This window comes from Ochlerotatus camptorhynchus, unplaced genomic scaffold (genome assembly GCF_037179485.1).
Source record: "Ochlerotatus camptorhynchus isolate MF236.1 unplaced genomic scaffold, CSIRO-AGI_Acam_v1.1 ptg000361l, whole genome shotgun sequence".
Taxonomy (NCBI): domain Eukaryota; kingdom Metazoa; phylum Arthropoda; class Insecta; order Diptera; family Culicidae; genus Ochlerotatus; species Ochlerotatus camptorhynchus.
Window position 1 is genome coordinate 9,141,697 of NW_027040849.1, and position 19,562 is coordinate 9,161,258.

General features: G+C 40.2%; 1 protein-coding gene across 3 annotated transcripts in view; it reads left to right on the plus strand.

Moving 5' to 3' along the window:
* Positions 1 to 19,562, plus strand: part of dpr12 (defective proboscis extension response 12) — an 852,041-nt gene that overhangs the window by 767,695 nt on the left and 64,784 nt on the right. For all 3 annotated transcript variants that reach the window (XM_065231890.1, XM_065231892.1, XM_065231891.1), the window contains exon 7: positions 7,274 to 7,487. In XM_065231890.1, the coding sequence (XP_065087962.1) occupies positions 7,274 to 7,487 (214 nt within the window). The remainder of the gene's footprint in view (positions 1 to 7,273; positions 7,488 to 19,562) is intronic.

Here is a 19,562-nt window from a genome sequence, read left to right on the forward strand (position 1 = left end):
GCCCGGTGTGCTGCCCCAGAGTTGGCATATATGGGATCAGCTTCCTCCATCATCTCGCAAGCGCCGGAGTTGTGTTTTTGCCGCAGCGTCTGACCATGTGGCAATTTTTGGTTCCACGTCCGAACAGTAAACAGTTCGTGCATTGAGTGACGCCACGACGTACTGGCTTGTACAATTTCCATTTCACTACAATGTGGAATAGGGCCCGAACATTATGCAGATTCTTCATGAACGTTGAATTCTTCTCGAGGTGGACCAGATACAGCTGAACACAATACTCATGAGTGGTGTTATGACGAGCCATCTTGAAAATTTGCATCAGTTTTAGGCCGTTTGCCTTCAATTCATCCGACAGTTTGTCGGTATCCATGTCCGGGAGGCCACGCATTACCACCTTGAGCGGCCTGTTGGCTTTGAGATCGTGGGAGAAATATTCTACCTTCAGTTTGTCCAAAATGGCTTGAACCGCCTTGTATCGCCGGGACCATCAATTTGTAGCCCTTCGTGCACAAACGGATGATAATTTGGAGACCCTTACTAATGTAAGAGCCTATAGCCTCCCACAAGCCATCAGGGAATCCCTTTACGAAAAACGGTGGAAGTTTCTCCTTCCTTTCCTCCTTTGGTTCATCGCCATTTCTAATCCAATCATCGTCCTGCAGTCGTCCTGGACCTGTGTGTTGGCTTGGAGAAGGGGTCTTCCAACCTACAATTCAAGGCAAGTATGATCGTGTCATGATCAGTCTCGCTCCTGATTCATCCATTGATTCTAGCGCTTTATTTACCAACCATCAACTATGCATCGCCCACCTGTCACCCGTACACTCTGGGACGCATTGAAGTTAGCACTGCGGAAGCCCCTTCTTCTCCCGCCACAGTCGAGTTAATCCAGTCATCGTCCTGAAGTCGTCCTGGACCTGTGTGTGGGCTTGGAGAAGGGGTCTTCCAACCCTCAACTCAAGGCAAGTATGTTCGTGTCATCACCAGTTCCGCTCCTGATTCGTCCGTTGCTTCCAGCGCCCCACCGCCTCAAGAGCAACAACCGGCTGGTTCGACTGAAACCTCATACTCCGATGGCTTCAAATCCCACATCACCGATGGGACATACAGCACTGCACCGGATCTTGCTCGCCACGTTTTGGAACATCCCAGACCAGAACGCGCTGCCTGCTGCCTCAAGGAAGCCACTCAACCCAGTCGCGCTTGCTGATTCCTGTCATTGTAGTCGTTCTGGCCCTGTGGGCAAGTATGGGTTTGTTGAAAACAGTTCTTCTCCTGATCCGTATCTGTGTTCCAGAGTACCACCATGCTCGTTTCGGCTGATCGATCATTCTGCAGACCTCCAACTGACTTCGTTCGACCGCCTGTTGGTGTATTACCAGAACGTTCGTGGCCTGCGAACAAAGATTGATGATTTTTTCCTGACTGCCGTTGACTCTGACTACGATGTCATAGTTCTTACGGAAACCTGGCTCGGTGACCGCATTAATTCATCTCAATTATTTGGCAGTCTATTCATGGTATTTCGAAACGACCGCAACCACCAGAATAGTACCAAATCGCGTGGGGGAGGCGTCTTGATTGCGGTATCCAAACGCCTAAGCTCCTGCATCGATCCTGCTCCAGTTTGCACTTCTCTAGAGTAGCTGTGGGTCAAAATAACGACGCCTTGTAGATCCAATAAGTATTGGCGCTATGTATCTACCTTTCAGACCGGAAATCTGATTCGAGCAGCATTGCAAACCACGTCAGTTCGATTGGTACCGTGTTCTCTCGACTAGAACAAAAAGACCTAACTCTGGTATTTGGTGACTACAATCAGTCTGGGCTCTCATGGAACGTTCCTGCAAACGATCTTCCTAGCATTGATGTTCTTCGCTCGAACATGCCCGCATCCTACTGTGCTCTCCTTGATGGTTTCAACCTGCATGGCTTAACGTAAATCAACTCGATACTGAATAGCAACTCTCGGCTGCTTGATCTCGTTCTGGTGAACGAAGCTGCAGGACTGGAATGTTCTATCCTAGAAGCCCCAGAGCCTTTGATTGGCATCAACACCAATCATCCTGCGTTGGAAGTTTCCATCAACCTATCTGTTCCTGTTCGCTACGATAACCCCCCATGTTGATGTACATGAGCTCCACTTTCGTAGATAAGATTTCGTCGCGCTGAGTCACTCGCTTGCCCAGGCTGATTGGCAGTTCCTTGACACGTGTTCATCTATTGATGAAGCCGTCAACTACTTCGCTGAGGTCGTTGGCCGGGCAATAACTGATTCTGTCCCATTGAGGAGACCCTCTCCCAAACCCGCATGGTCCACGGAATTTGAAGCGTCTGAGATCGAAGGCCCTCCGTAAATACTGTCGTACTCGTAACCCATTCACCAAACGATTATTTTCGACAGCGAGCAACGAATATCGCACATATAACCGCATTCTTTACAAGAGCTACACAAGGCGTGTGCAGGCTAATTTACGGCTTAATCCAAAGCAGTTCTGGTAATTCGTGAATACCAAACGAAACGAGGAGGGGCTACCAGTCGCAATCCACCTGGGTGATAGAATCGCCAGCAATTCCCTTTAGAAATGTAATCTTCTGGCAGAACATTTCAAAAGCATTTTCAATGACACTACGGTTTCGTTGCCCCAAGTTGCTGAAGCAGTGAGGGACACTCCCAGTGATGCTTTCAATTTTTCGATTACCTCGGTTACAGTAGACCTCGTCGATTCCGGCATCAAGAAGCTGAAATTTTCTAATGCTGCTGGCCCTGACGGGATCCCCTCAAACATCCTGAAGCGATGCTGTTCAGAGCTTACAACACCGCTTTCGAAGCTGTTCAATATTTCATTACAGCACGGGGGAGTTCCCTGCGCGTTGGAAATCGTCATTCATGTTCCCGATCTACAAGAAAGGAGACAAGAGAAACGTTGAAAATTACCGAGGGATCACATTAATTCTCTAGCTGCAGAAATTGAACTTCTCCTGACCAAAACGGTTTTTATCCCAAGAGATCATTCGACCGGGTTGACCAATCCATATTGCTAGCTAAACTTGAAAAACTCGGTGTACCCTCGGGTTTAACTCGTTGGTTCAAGTCCTATCTGTCCAATCGGGAACTTTGTGTTAGAATCGGACCAGAGCAATCGGACTATTTTACGAACAGCTCCGGTGTTTCTCAAGGTAGCAACTTGGGACCATTGCTATTCTCGATTTTTGTGAATGAGGCCGGACTGTTCCTCCCAACTGGTTGCCGATCGTTCTACGCGGATGATGTGAAGATCTATGTGATTGCTCGTAGCTTCGCCGATTGCTTGCGGCTTCAGCACCTAATCGTTACTTTCGAAGAGTGGTTCTCAAGAAACTATCTCACGTTGAAAATTTAATATTATCTCATTTCATCGCAAGCTGAAACCAGTGGCTTTCAACTATACGATAAATCACCAACTTCTGCAACGTGTGGACAATGTTCGTGACCTAGGAATCGCGCTGGACTGCGCCTTAACATTCAAGCTTCATTACTCGGGCATCGTTGCGAAAGCTAACAGGCAACTCGGGTTCATTTTCAAGATCGCTGACGAGTTTCGCGATCCTGCCTGTCTAAAAGCTCTATACTGCTCTCTAGTGCGATCGATATTGGAATTCAGCTCGGTAGTATGGTGCTCGTATCAAGCAGTTTGGATAGCGAGGATTGAATCGGTTCAAAGGAAATTTGTTCGGTATGCCTTTCGTCACCTTCCTTGGAATGACCCTGTGAACCTTCCGCCGTACCGCTGGGTCTTGAAACACTAGAACATAGGCGGACGATTAGTCAGGCCGTGTTCGCAGCGAAAGTACTTATTGGTGATATCGACTCTCCAGGAATCTTGGCTGAATTCGAAATCTACGCACCCGAACGAGTTCTTCGGTCGAGGAGTTTCCTGCATCTTGGACCTCGTGCTGTGAACTACAGCTTGCATGACCCAATACGGCTCATGTCTGGGCGTTTTAACGAGTTTTACGAGTTTTTCGACTTTAACTGTGCAGCGGAAACCTTTTGTCACTGTATTCAACGCAGACTCCTGAGAAGGACGAGGACTTCTACCTGATTCACGGACAAGTCTATGCCATAGGAGGATAACTTTTTGTATTGTATTATTGTGATTCATATATTTCGAAAAGATATGGGGTTTTTACGCCTTTTCTAGGCTTTTTCCCATCAGGCTTCATTTAGACACGTTAAGTCCGATGAAGAAAAACAAATTAAATGAATAAATAAATTTCCCAATACGGCGTAACGGTTGTTCGCCAGCAGATTCTTCGATACCAACAGAGGGTCGACGGCATCTGTTCCGGTTCGTTTCCCGGTCTGAGTTGTAGTCGCGTCACCACGTGGTGATTTCCCCACGCTGAGGTCGTGTGATGCTTCGCCAAACATCGCGAAAGACAGAACGCGAACCGAGGGGTGTGCACTCATCGATTTGACTGCGTGGTAATAAAAATACAGTTCAAATATTTATTTATTATTAAATTATTTCAAGCGATACTGAAATAATAAACAAAATATTTAAAGCAGTATTGAAACTTATTAACAAATATTTAGCGATAATTAATGTAATAAATAATATTTTTTGTGGTACTGAATGTATTTTAAATACTAATTTTTGACAGCATTTTAATTATTCATAGAATTGAAGAGTGTATTTACGTAATGAATGCAATAATTATAAGATTATAAATATTTGTTCATTGGGCTGCGTAGTATTGAAAGATTTGTGCGTGCCCCTCGATGCGAACGCTATCACAACGTGAGCGAAGGTGATATAGCAGCGCTCTTTTATAACTTTACAGGTTCAAGCAGAACGATACGCAACCAAGTGGTACTCGATTATGACCGACTGGGTTAGGGAAAATGTTTTTTTTTTTGTTTTATCATGAAATTATCATTTTTTAATGGTGCATTTTTCTATGGAAGATTGGAAAAGTATTTATTTCAGCAGAATCGTTGAGTTATTTTCTATCGGTTTGTTTATTTGGATTTTATTTTCATATTTCAATGACAAAGTTATAAGCGTTCAAAATCTAACACCTTTTCGCGATGGTCGCATTTTTTGATTTTAGATTTACCCCATGTACCTTCCCATAAGACGTAGTCTACGTCAAAAATATTGCTGATAAAGATTAACATACTATATTAGATACAATATTTGCAATGTTTTATGAAATGTCTCATAAATTTACACGATCTGTAATGTAAACTTGATTGATATATGACGCTTCATTTATGTGCATCATAGTGACAAAAATTCAAACTACTTTTTCGAACTGTGTACGTACTGCTACCGTACATGCTTTTGATTGAATTTTTGAAGACATTATTTAAATCACTTACTTGATCGGAATTCCCTTTTATTAAATGACAGTATGATGTGATGGGCAATTTTCTTAAAATTAGATAGGGAAAATGGCTCTAATGTTGGCCTTGTTGTTAATCGCATTTTAAAGCTTATTGCTTAGCGCACATAAGCTTATTGCGTGCTCTCAACTTAGTGTTCTAAATACACTTCCTCAGTTATTAATTGAGAGCTTTCGATACCAATATCAATGCAGGAATTTATATATTGTGTATCAAGCACAATGATTTTCTATGCCCAGGGAAGTTGAGAAAATTCCCAACCCGAAAGATTCCCTCGAACCCGCCGCCTCCGGCTTGGTAATACCGTGCCTTTTCTGACTAGGCTATGAGGCCCTATCTAATGTTGGCCTATAGATCTTAAATTGGGTCCATCGCTAAAAATCTGCTATTTATCAATTTTATCTAGAAGAACGCGTCATTGGGACGGTACTAGTAGATATTTTTGGTCGCTATTGAAAATCTAGTCGATTGCTGAATTTATGTATGGGCCCAAATTATTGGCACTTAGGCCGACATTACATCCATTTCCCTTACTTAGGTATTGAGAAAGTGCAGTGTTTCAATATATACCACACAGTTCGAAAAAGTAGTGTAAATTTCTGTTCAATATGATACTCATAAAAAAACGTCAATTATCATACAAGGTTACATTATCAACCATGTAAAGTTCTGAGAAATTGCATGCATTGTTGCAAATATGTTATACAAAAGCCCATCTTTGTAAACAACATTGCTTACCTGCTGCTCGTTTGTGTGAAATAAAATACAAGTTGAATGTTTGCATTATAATTAAAATTCAGAGTTTTATTTTTCTTCCAACTATATTTAAACAAATGAACTGACACAATGCATATAAACACTTAGAGAATGAAGTTGAATAAGCGTTACAGGAGATCAGTAACAACCCAATTTAAAGGATAATTTCTCCTAATTTTTCAATTAAAATTTAGCCACCAGTGACGTACATGGCTACCTGCAATTAAGTTCATAACTTGAACGCTGCCACCAATTGTTGTGCACGATGTTTAAATAGTTTTGTCTGTGCTACAACAGACGACAGCACAATAGCGTTCGTTCCACTTTTCCAGAAGCTGGACTCATTAAACAATATCCTCATTTCATGATGCCCTACGATGACGGCAGTTTTGAACCATTCAATCCCAAGAAGCTGAACACAATCAAGGCAAACCGTCCTTCCTCCGTTCCAAGAACGCCTGGGTATAAATCTGAAAGTGTGTTGATTGAAGCGAAGCTGTATACAGCAGCGCCATTCTCAGAAGACCAAGAATGGCCCCGGACGGCCGGCGGTGGATCTTGTTTGAACGAGAAAATTGAAAGTGTGTACTCCACTGTGCTGTAGACGTGGACACGAGCGCCGTGACCCATGGCAGGGTAATGCAAAGCATTGGGGGATGATGACGGACAATTTGTTTTTTGTTGAAACGGTTTCGCTTCCTTTGCTTCGTCCAGAGCAAATTTGCTGAAGTAAATTAAGAACAAAGATACACACGAGCTACTAAATACTGCTGCCCGGTTGCTGGTGGTTGTTTTTCTCGGGCAAGTCACCTAACTGCCGAGCGAGATTGCAATATTTCACTTAAAAATTTTAGATAACAGCTCTAGTGCTTTGACGGCATAACATAGTTTTAGCATCCAGTTTTTTTTTTCACCAAAACTTTCCACCCCGATGTGAGTTAATTTGAAAAGTTAAAATTGAACGAGTTATATAAAATTACAAAGTTTCAGTCCTGTTCTCTCCCTGACGATGGGAAAAGCTTACATTGCTGCTGCTGCTGACTGCTGTTCGCAGCCATCCCGGATTCTATCAACTAAATTGATAGTTGACCTTGAAATTTCTCATCCATTGCATCTCTTTCGCAGAGTCCACAACCGCCCCAGTACGTGTACTGGCAGCGGAACGATCGAATGATCAACTACGACGACTCCCGGCGGGACATCTCGATCGAAACGGTGCCCGGCCCACGGACGCAGAGCCGGCTCATCATCCGGGAGCCGCAGATCAATGATTCCGGGAATTACACCTGCTCGGCGAGCAACACCGAGCCCGCCAGTATATACGTGTTCGTGTCGAAAGGTAAGTACTAGTTTGAAATGTTTGAAACTATTTTTGGGAATATTTTTAATCTCTTAAATTATTAATAACTATTTAAATTGTCGTTTGGCCTAAAAACAGTCTTCTGAATTTTACCATTAAAATAGCTATAGAACCTATTGTTATCATATAAACTCCAAATGGCTAAGTCAATTTCTTATGAAAAGAGTTCGAAATTTGAGAGGCTAATCAGGACCCGATTTGAAACTGTATGTCAAAGTTTGCATCAGTCTACTGTACATTCAGCGAAGTTTTTCTGTGACAAAACCCAATGAGATAAACGTTTCAATTTTGGTTGCTCAAACCGTCATCTACCCTATTTGACCATCATGAAGCCATAGAATTCACTGTCCATTAGAAGTACCACACGTCAGCGCGCTACTTCCGCTGCTGAGTCCATGTTACTTAAAAATCCGCCCAGTCAATGGTAGTGCAGCATTAACTGATCCTCTCAACTGATGCTGCAGATCGTAATAAATGATGCCAATGCCCTGCCCCATTTCACACTTTATTGTTTGAAGCTGTCATCGTCATATTGAATTTTCCCCTCCCCTCATGCCAGTCTTATTTTTACAAGCAGTTCCAGTACTGCTGCTGCTGCTTCAGTCCATTTTCATTTTCCCATATTTCCAACTGAACACTCCATCAAACGCAACCAGCGAGCATGAACCCGGAGTGCATGAGCTTTTCATTTCACGCCTTCGCGCCACCGTCGAACCGAGATCTCATATGTGGATGGCATTATCCGTTCCGTTTCAACATTCTGGGCAGCGCTGGTTGATGCTGGGTTGGCAGATCTGCTATATATATTTAATTTTTTCCTTCCCCTTGTATGCTTTTCGAACTGGTGAACGAAAACGACGACGACGCAGTCATCCTCGAATGCCATTAATCATCCAGAAAGGGATAATCCCCCTGCTTTCGACTGTGCGAGAATAGTTGGGGATGGTCCGTTTTCAAAAAAAAATATATATCTCAAAACAGAGGATGCAGACGATGTGTAAGGCAGTGTTAAGCAATAAATAAATTCACACTGGACCATTTATCGTACGGCATCATTTATTGCTGCTGTTGTTGTTGCTTCATTTTAGTCACGTAGGATGCAATCTGAGTAGGAACGAATATTCGACAAGAAGGTGGGGAGGGCGGTTGTTTCCTTTCGAAGTTAAGGAAAGGGTATTAGTAATTCTCATCAATAAGGATTCTTGTAACGGTTTTTTGCTGGGGCTTCCAGCAGAACCAGACCTCGGCAAGAGGTGCGCTATTGTGATGCAGACCGGAGGATTTCCCAGCATTACTTGCAAAAGCCGGAAAATTCATTTATGACCCGTAGAATCTGTTTTTATTTCGACGATGATGAGAGAACAGGGTTTTGCCGTCGTCGGTGAAGTAAGTGGAATTCAATGCATCGATTATGGGGTTACACAAAACAGGAAGCTGTTCTCGGTGTAATCCCTGTTTTTTTTTTTGTTAGAGAATATATTGAGCTGTTGTTGGTAGTTGGCTACAAAGGCACTGCAGTAGGGATTTATATAATCTTGCCATGTGTGCACAATAGGTGGTGCAATTTGTCGTATTAGAGAAGAATATTGAAAGGTATTTTACGTTCTTTTAACTGATGTTGCCAAGCTTTTCCATGGTTTCATTAATGCTAATGTGTATTATTAGATGAACTTTGAATGTTGAAGTGTGTTCGACGGATCATGATGATGATGAAGATGGTCCCACCTCTTACCCCTACAAAGGTTTGAGCTGGACGATTTATCTTTAAGATAATTAAATATGACATTTTAACCAGGTTGCAAACAAAATCGAACTGGTTTCAGTTACAGATATAAATTCCCTCTAGAGTTTACAGTTGCTTCACAGCGATATAAATGTAGAAAAGCTCAGGCGTCCACCTCTTAGTTTGCCTTTTTGTCCACCTAAAATATTCATAAGTATTACAAGCAATCAAGAGTTAATGAACAATCAACAAAGCATCCCATTACACTAGCAACCCCGCAATCTGATGCTATCATAATTTTCAGCAATGTCAGGAATGCTCACAAACCCCCAACATTTGCCAGAAAACTTACTACTAACTCAAGGTATCTTCCAAATAAGCTTCAAAATTGCATTTTTCTTCTATCATATGTTAAATTCAGTCCTCTATATCCGTAATACGCGCGCGAGGCTCAAACCATTGTAGACTACTTTTCTAATTAATCTACTGCTATTATTAAATCAAATTTTAAAAATCCATCATCACCAGCTGTCCATACAAAATAATCCGTTATAGATAACTTCGTCAAGATACATTATTTTAACGTGTGAAATGCAGTTTCTTCTAAATTCTGATAATGTTGTTACACGTTGAATGTGTCTAGGCATCGAATTGTAAACATTTATTCCTTTAAAATATAATGAATTTTGTGAAGCACAAGTCAAGAAATGTGGTGTTCTTATTTCAACCGCGTTTCTAGTATTATATCTATGAAAGTCACTTCCTCTTTCAATTCGATCACACAAATATCTAGGCAGCAAACCGTTAACTAACTAGGGTAAATGTTGGCTTCGGCACCTAAACGATTTTTTAGTCTTTCAGCTTCAATCTGATTATATTTGTACGACCGAGCAATCCTGTTATGCCAGATTTTTCTTCAAATTAAGCATACGTACTACATAATGGGGCTTATTTCGAGTTGCCACTTATAACAGTATATTAACACGCAGTTGGTTAACACGCAGTTCTAATGGCAAGGTTGCCGAAGAAAAAGAGGCTGCCGACAATAGTCATACTCAACTGAGAAGTTTGGAGCGTTGTAAAAACGCTTTAAAACAGATTTGAAGAATTCTGTCGATTGGAATGGATAGAGAAGCAAGCAACAGATGAATGTAAACCAACAGATACGTCATATATCCGGAGAACTTTGAGATTTGGGCGTAATTGCTTTTGTAAACAAACACGTCAACCGCTGATTTCTCACGCATAAAAGCTCAATCTCGCGAACAAACTACCCAACAAACAATTGAGAGCTCTTATAAAACACCTGAGTTGATCAAACGTTGAATAATAGCTTCCAGAGTTGAACAAGAATGTAGTTGTATTGCCATTTGATTAAAAGTTTTAAAAGCTGTTGGAGCACTCTTAAATGATTGTTTACGTTCGGTTTAACTATATGCTTTATAAGACCTACGATAACTTTTATAGCACCTTAGTTAAACCGATTGACAAGAGCTATATAGAACGTGGAATAAACGCATCAAAACAAACCATTGGGAGCTCTTATAAAACACCTGAGTTGATCAAACGTTGAATAATAGCTTCCAGAGTTGTACAAGAATGTAGTTGTATTGCCTTTTTGGTTAAACGCTTCAAAAGCTGCTTGGAGCACTCTTAAATGATTTTTTACGTTCGGTTCAACCCAGGTAACAATTTGATGCTTAACAAGTGTTGTTCAATCGATTTTAATTCAGCCTTAGATTGATTAATTGCTGTACATAGACCATGTTAACCTTTGTTCAGCTTTTAAACATCTAAATCTGGTGATTTTAATCAGCCAAAAGCTTAACAGTAATATACATTATAAACTTTTTAAGGCATTAAATAACAGTCTTTTCCAACCCTTGTTCAGCCTTCTAGTTTTATTTCAAAAATAATAATGGAATACTGCTTCATATCTTACGCATTCATATGGAACTGCTTTAACTTGTTGCTGATTAATTGAATTAACATATTTACCTTTGAAGTAATGAAATTGGGTTGTTAGCGGAATGCTTTAATAAAACAGCAAAAAAGGTTATCTTCCATTTAATTCCACTTAATTAATTTTGGTATCCATGACAGATACGTATTTCGACTACAATGTGCAGTCTTCATCAGTGTCATTCCCACTAAAGAACTTATCAAAATCTAACCCCCTTAAGTACTCATCCCCTAGGTATAAAAGTCAAGATCACAGGTATATAAATGAAACTACAATGTTCTTTAGTCGGAATGACACTGATGAAGACTGCACATTGTAGTCGAAATACGTATCTGTCATGGATACCAAAATTAATTAAGTGGAATTAAATGGAAGATAACCTTTTTTGCTGTTTTATTAAAGCATTCCGCTAACAACCCAATTTCATTACTTCATTATGATGGCTACCAAGCCTTTGGGATTTTCCTTATTATAGAGTTGAATAGATTTTTCTCCTTTAGCTTACTTAAATCTTTGGTTTTAATTAGTTAGGTAGGTTCCGATTCAACACATTGTAGTTTCATTTATATACCTGTGATCTTGACTTTTATACCTAGGGGATGAGTACTTAAGGGGGTTAGATTTTGATAAGTTCTTTAGTGGGAATGACACTGATGAAGACTGCACATTGTAGTCGAAATACGTATCTGTCATGGATACCAAAATTAATTAAGTGGAATTAAATGGAAGATAACCTTTTTTGCTGTTATATTTACCTTTGCTTTTCGGGGTTCGAACCGGCAGCCGGTGATTCACAGGCGTCAACCATACCTACTGGACCATTTAAGCATATGTGTGGCAAAATGTATGGTCATTAATTTGAAGCACGTCAAATTTAAGTTGAATAATAGCAACCGGAAGAGTATTATACAGCAATGCAGAATTGCAAACAACAACTGGTGACAGTAAAACATTCCTCTCATTTTCAAGTGCAGTTAACACAATGTGATTTATTTCGATGGTCATTTGGATGCCATAGTTGAGTGATATTTTTGGAATGCGGTCTGAAACTTCAGTGCAATATAACAGATAAAACACACAGGAATACAAATGTATACTTCCGACGTCGTCGCAGCCCACATCTACCTGGAGCTCTTCCTAAAAATCCTTTTCCTTGTCCCTACTGCTACCACTGCTTGTAATTAGAAAGTGAATTTAGAAGAACTAAAATGTCGGACATGCAACGAGTGACACAGACACTGACGACATTTAACAAATCAAGCTATCAAAATATGTGTAACGCATTGCTGATTTGTTAAGCTTAAATAAGGCTTGTTCAATCTTTAGATCAGCTAACTTATTGAGGTTGGTTTATGGGGATACAATTCGCTTAATGCACGACTAATCAACTATATATTCAGCCTGATGTTAATCAGCTTTGTACACCTTGAATCAACCAATAATCAGCTTCTGTTCTTAATGTTCAGCTTGAATTGTTACTTGGGAACTATATGCTTTTTAAGACCTATGATAACTTTTATAGCACCTTTGTTAAACTGATTGACAAGAGCTATATAGAACGTGAAATAAACGCATCAAAACAAACCATTGGAACACATTGTGCAGTTATTATTCAACATGCAGCTGAACAAAATTAAAACGAAAGCGTTTCTTCAACTGGAAATTGTTACTTGGGTAAACCAAATGAAATAAGAATCATTAGTCTACCTGGATGTGTCATTAGTTTTTAAGATTGAGATTTAATTCGCGAGAAATCGGTGATTGGCGTGTTTGTTTACAAAAGCAATCACGCCCTAATCACGAAGTTCTCCGGATATGCGCGTGACGCTGAGAAAATGCTAATAGAAGTGCGGACGCTGCTTAGATTGATGAGAATACCTCAATTCCCCTATTTTAAAAATGAACACCATAGTTAAATATACAATTATTTGCTTCACTGGCAACCATTGTAAGGCGTCTAGCATCAAAGTGTAGGAAGTGAATCTATTACTTCTCAATATCAAACGCATTATTTTATTCTGCAAGCGATGTAATCTTGATATTTGTGTTTCATTGGTCAGAAATAAAATGTAAGGGCAAAATTCTAGGTGAGGAGGGATGATTGATTTGTATAGCTGTATTTTACTGGCAATATAGTTAAATCGTTTTTCAATCGACATAGAATTCCATACTTCTTGGCAATTTTCTTGATCACATTGTCAATGTGAGAGTTGAACTTAAGTTTGTCATCAATAATCACGCCAAGATATTTAATCTCCCGAACGCGATCAATAGTCTCATCATCAATTACAACAGAGACGTTCTCATTTACTCGATTCTGCGAAATTACCATAAATTAAGTTTTACTTTTATTCAATTTCAACTACTTATACTTCAACTATCTACTTAGAGAACGAAAATCTTCATTCAAGTGTAAAACGGCATCATCTAAACTCTTAGCTGCAATGGATAACACAGTATCATCTGCAAAAAGATTAATGTCGCAAAATCGTAAAACACGTTGCATGTCATAAATATATAAATTTAATAACAGGGGCCCTAATACACTTCCCAGAGGCACTCCAAGGTTATTCCCCACGGGACTGGAAACAGAATCATTAAAAACAGTCCGTTGAGCTCTGTCAGACAAATAGCTTTCAAACCATGTACATGCAGTACTCATAATTCCAAAGCGCTTGATTGATCGTAACAATAAGGGCCTAGAATTTGTTTCAAAATTGCGTTTAAGATCCAAAAAACAGCAACAATCGTATCTTTAAACTCCAAGTTATTTTTCCGCTTCGGTTTCACAAGAATGACCTTCCCGATATCCCTATAACTATTTAACAAACTATTACTATTTAAATACTCCAACAGCTGGCCTTCAACAACAAGTTCTAAAATTTTCTCTAATGTGTGCAACATGTTGATGGGACGAAACTTTTCGGCTTTAATCGTCCCAGCAACTTTTTGAATAGGGACCACTAAGGATTCCTTCCAAATTTGTGGCACATGTCCAGTTTGCAATGATTCATTAATAAGGTCCAGCAAGATGTGGCCGATGACATGAAAGCAATCTTGAATAACTCAAGCATTAACATTATCCACTCCAGCCGATTTTCCTAATGAAAAACAAATAACTCCAAGTTCATCTAATGTAATTGGGTGAAAAACTTCAAATCTACAACTACTATTTACTGGCTATTTTATTTCGTCAGGTTCATCGACCAATTCAATGGATTGATTAACAGCTTGCTTCGAATATTTCCTCCAGCACTTCAATTTTACAAAATTATCGTTATCTAAGACATTAATCACTAAGGTCTCATGATCGGTTTTTATTTTCAAATCAGTATCCGTAGCTGAACAAATGGAATCAAAATTGGAATAAACGTAGTCAATTAAAGTTCTACTGTGCCTGGAAATACGGGTTTATTAATTTACCGTTTGCTTTAAATTAAAAAAAAACTCAGCTAAACGCTTCAAATGATTCGAATTATGGTTATCACGCCATTTAATATTAAAATCACCAGCCAATATATTTAATTTACTAGAATCAAGGAATGACAAAAAATATCACTTTATTTCAAGTAGCAACCACGCAATTTTCCACTTAGGGGTCGTCCATTAATTATGTCACACATTTAGGGGGAGGGGAGTTTTGAAAACTGTGACGAGCCATACAAAAAAAAATTAAGGTCCATACAAAAAATGTGACCAAGGGGGGAGGGGTGTTGAAAATGGGCCAAATTTGCGTGACATAATTAATGGACCACACACTTAGAAATAATTAATTTTACATGTGACGGAATCCATATTTGACATAAAGGATCAGACGTAAACAAAAATTTCATGTAAAATTCAGTACTCCGAGACTGACGTTTGATTGAGTTGAACTTCGCGTCTGTTATAACTCAATTTTATGTCAAAATTGACGCTCGTATATGTCAGTCTCAAAGCACCTAAATTTACATGATTTTTTCTAAGTGTGCATCCCTTGTCCACCAATCCGGATGAAATTCACTACCATTTGAACTGCACCCACACGAAACCTCAAAACAGAAAAGTTTGTGTTTCATCAATACCGGTGAGTTTGCAGTAAAGCACACCTGAATGTTAACCGGCTGTCAATTGATCATCGTCTTCATCCCTCAGAATGCGAAAGCAAAAATTCATTATGTTTGCATGCCCAATTTCCTTCGTCACGCAGGTGATAGCGATCCAGCCCGGCCCAAGATCTCTATGCCTACTCATCTTCGATATACGTTTACAAAAAAAAACACACCCACACGCAAAAACCCAACAAATTTGCATTTTTATTCCATTTGTCACACTCGCCTGCACATCATCAGAGTCAAGAGAACGGGAAAAACTCATCACTGAAGGGCACATTTGGAGGAAAGCAAATACGATGAGCTGGAAAAATCCGACCAGGATGAAGGATGGCAGAACGGGTGATAGACCCCAGCTTCCTTACATTCATATGTGCGAAAGTTTTTCGCCTGCCTGGATGTATTTCTCTTGGGGCAAGACAGCTTTCGATCATGAGTATAATCGGAGTTAATTTTGAGTAACTCTGAGTAACTCGCATTGCTCAACAACATTTACACATAGCAACCTGGTTGTTGTGTTGAAACCGATGCTGTCAAGCAAAGATAATTCAGTGGCAACATTTCAAAGGGGCGTGATTGCATTTGTAAATTTGTAATCTAATCTAATCTAATCTAATCTAACACCAACACAGCCAGTTCATGAAAGCATCCTGGAAAATGATAGATAGGGGAAATTTCTCTAATGTTGGCCTATGGATCTAAGTTTGGGCCCATCGCTAAAAATCTGCTATTTATCAATTTTATCTAGATGAACGCGTCATTGGGACCGTACTAATGGATATTTTTGGTCGTTATTGAAAATTTAGTCGATTGCGGAATTTATGTATGGGCCCAAATTAGGAGCATTTAGGCCGACATTACCTGAATTTCCCCTATACCTCCATCACTTTTTTTTTTCTATTTGGTATATGGTGCGCATCATAGATGCGCAAAATATATCAAAACGGCCAGGCCTACTGTGCAGCATTTGAGGGGCAAGATGATTTAGAAACATCGGGCCTGTTTAAATCCAAGATCTAAACACGATGCTTGAGAATCCAATAAATGGATGAAACGTGGACATCTCGTACCGTACGTTCCGTTGTATTGTTATTTATAAATCATTTGTTGCTGGGAGCATCTAGTCTAAAAAGGTTAAGTGATGCTCCAATTTTCTTCTAGCGGTTGGGACCTGAGCACTAACTCTTGTCCTAGCCCTATATGGCATATGGTTATAGCGCCATTACTCGCTTTCTGAAAATAGAAGAAGGGAAGGGAAGGAGAGGAAAAGGACTTGGTATCGTCAACTTTTATAAAAACTATTTTTTTTTTTTCTTTGGTTTGTTTTTTTTCCGTCGATCTTGTTTTCCGTGCTGAGCACCAATGCTACCGACGTGCCAAAAAGGCAGCTCCCACACCTGGACCCTACCTATCGACCCATCAACTCATGAACCGAGGACCAACGGCTTTACTTCCCTTCCGAAGGAAGGCGTGAGATGATTATGCCTCAGAAAATACCGGCGGCACCGACTGAGATCGAACCCAGGCCTTTTGAAGTTAGAGGCAATCACGCTTACCACTACACCACCGGCAGCACTATCTTCCTACAATAAACCATACTCCAATGAACAAACATCTCGTCAAGCACACAACGCTCATGGTAACCACTCCATTAGCTGATGATCGACTATCTACTCGTAAATCCACAAAACTATGGAAATCCCATTTTGCGCAATACTTCTCGAACTTGAATGCACTTGCCATCATACCGCAGGATCGTGACTGGGACGCATTTTATGATTTCGTGGTTTCCACCTAGTTGGAATTGGAAAAGTTTGTTTCCCCCTAAGAGTGGTTGTTTTTTTTACGAGTGCTGTAAAAGCTGCACAGTTGGCGGATTATAATGGCAGCTAAAAAAGAAGTAACTCGCCTCGATGGGATCCACAAATGCAATCCAATATAAAATAAATCAGGGCAATCGAATTCCATTGACGATTTCGTTTCTAATGGTAGTTGGCGTGGAGTTGAAATAGCCATTTTGATATCAGGTTACAATTAATTGTGTTCAATCTATCTACAGTGAATTCAAATTGATAGTGGCTGATGACTGTTGTTCAAACACAGGTTCCGAGGAATACGAGAAAAAGAACTGCATGACTTGATACGGAATTCAACAAGAGAATCACTAACGAGCACGAACATTTCCTTGACCTGATTTTCTAACCTCAATTATTCACATTGTGTGTACAGGAATAACGTTCCCCTCGAGTCAGAGCTATCGGTTTTCCAGCATCACCGGTTACATCATCATTACCATCACCATCATCATCCTGCACAGCCGATGATCGTAGTTTATCTTCACCATCAACCCATATTCATCCCATTTCTTTGCTTACTCGAATTCTATTCCTTCTGGTGGCTTCTTGCATACATCCTCGAATCATCGCGGGTGTTCATCACAACCACCCTACTCCTGCCCTGGCTCCTACGGCGAGGACAGCCGGACACATGAGTTCTACTTTTATGCCGATGAATTAAACAGAGTGTCAGTAGTGCCATCCTCATCATCGTCGTCGTCGTCGTCGTCGTCGTGATAACCGACATCATTATTGTTGCTGCTGCTCTCGCCACAGAGAGATGGCTAGCTAAAGTGGACAACGATTTAGATGTCCTCCTGTCCTGTCCTGTAGAATGCCGTCTATTCCGGATGAAGGCGCGATTATCTCCACTCCGGACGAAAATGTCTAATGCCTTGACGCCTCCGCACGAGATGATTATCTACAGCAGAAGCGGCAGCAGTTTGAGCTCGAGCGACAAGACGACATGACATGTGAGATGGGACCATATGGCATAATATGGTGTAATTACAAGTATTACAACGCACCCGGTAATGGCTTCTATGAGTTTCCATGGAACAGCAAAACTCCTTTGCAGCTGAGATGAAGCAAAAGATGACGGTTCGGTGGCATTGTGTAAGTAAACGAGTTCTCATGTTGTGACAGCCGGCCGATGTGGATGATGGCTGAACCCTGAAGGGATGCACGATGGTAACGCAGTGACTGTGATTTATTGATTTTTCGCTAGCCCTTGACGTTGGCTGCAGGCATGTTGATGAATTGAACTGCGAATAAGTGATGAATCGTTCGAATACAGATTGATTTGATTTGGTAGTAGGAACTGTGAGCGTGTTGCTTCAAGACTGGTTTTGCTCACTTCTAAGACTTTTGAAGCCATATGAAGACACTTGGAGATTAAGAAGATGTTGGCTTCATATGGCAGCTTCTAAAAAAAAAAGGATTATTATGAGCAAGTTTCAAAATAGAGGGGATAAAATCTCGAATGAAATAATCGTATTTCTGAAGATCTGCCATGAAAAATCCGGGACGGGACTTGACAATCGAGTTTCTCACTCTTCTTAATGTTTTTGAAGAATGCCCTTCGGAAAGTTGTGCGTGGTGTTTAACGGAGTTGACCAATGATGCCAGGAATTAAAAATATTTTTTTTTTTTTTTTTTTTTTTAATTTGTATTTTAATCGGAGTTTCTACCGCAGGCTAAACTGCGGTAGAAAAAAATGTGATGAACTAGCCTACGGTTAAAAATCACAAAAATAAAGAAAAAAAAAAAAAAAAAATGCGGTAGAAACTCCGATTAAAATACAAATCTTCCTTAGCCCCAGAGTTGTCGATTTTTTTGTTAGGGTATTTTTTTGTAATTTCTATGTCTATTTGACCACGTTTTTTTATCTCAAAGGAGCTGTCCCTAAAAATATGTATTTGCAATATAACCTTGAAATTTCAGTATTCCATCCACCTGATATTGTGAGCTGAGGAAACATGGAGCTGCATCTTTTCATATGTAAAATATTTAATGTCATGATATTGGGGAAATGGTTCTAATGTTGGCCTATGGATCTAAGATTGGGCCCATCACTAAAAATCTGCTATTTATCAATTTTATCTAGATAAACGCGTCCTTGGGACGGTACTACTTATGAATGTAGGTATGAGCCAAGTTAGGGGGATTTAGGCCGACATTGCATCCATTTCCCCTATTTCATTTCTCCATAACATATATTTTTATTATATAAATACTGGGTTGGTTTGGAACATCAGGGTATCATTCAAACTGGAACTGGACGATGGAATGACTTACAGCCGGAGTCTAACAGGGAATAAACATCATCATTTTCTTTGTCCTAAGGATTCGATCGTTGTGGTGTGAATTCTACTCCAACAGTTGCAGGGAGATTGACGCGCTCTTCTTATCAAACCATCCTGTGGGAAGCTTAAAAAGTAT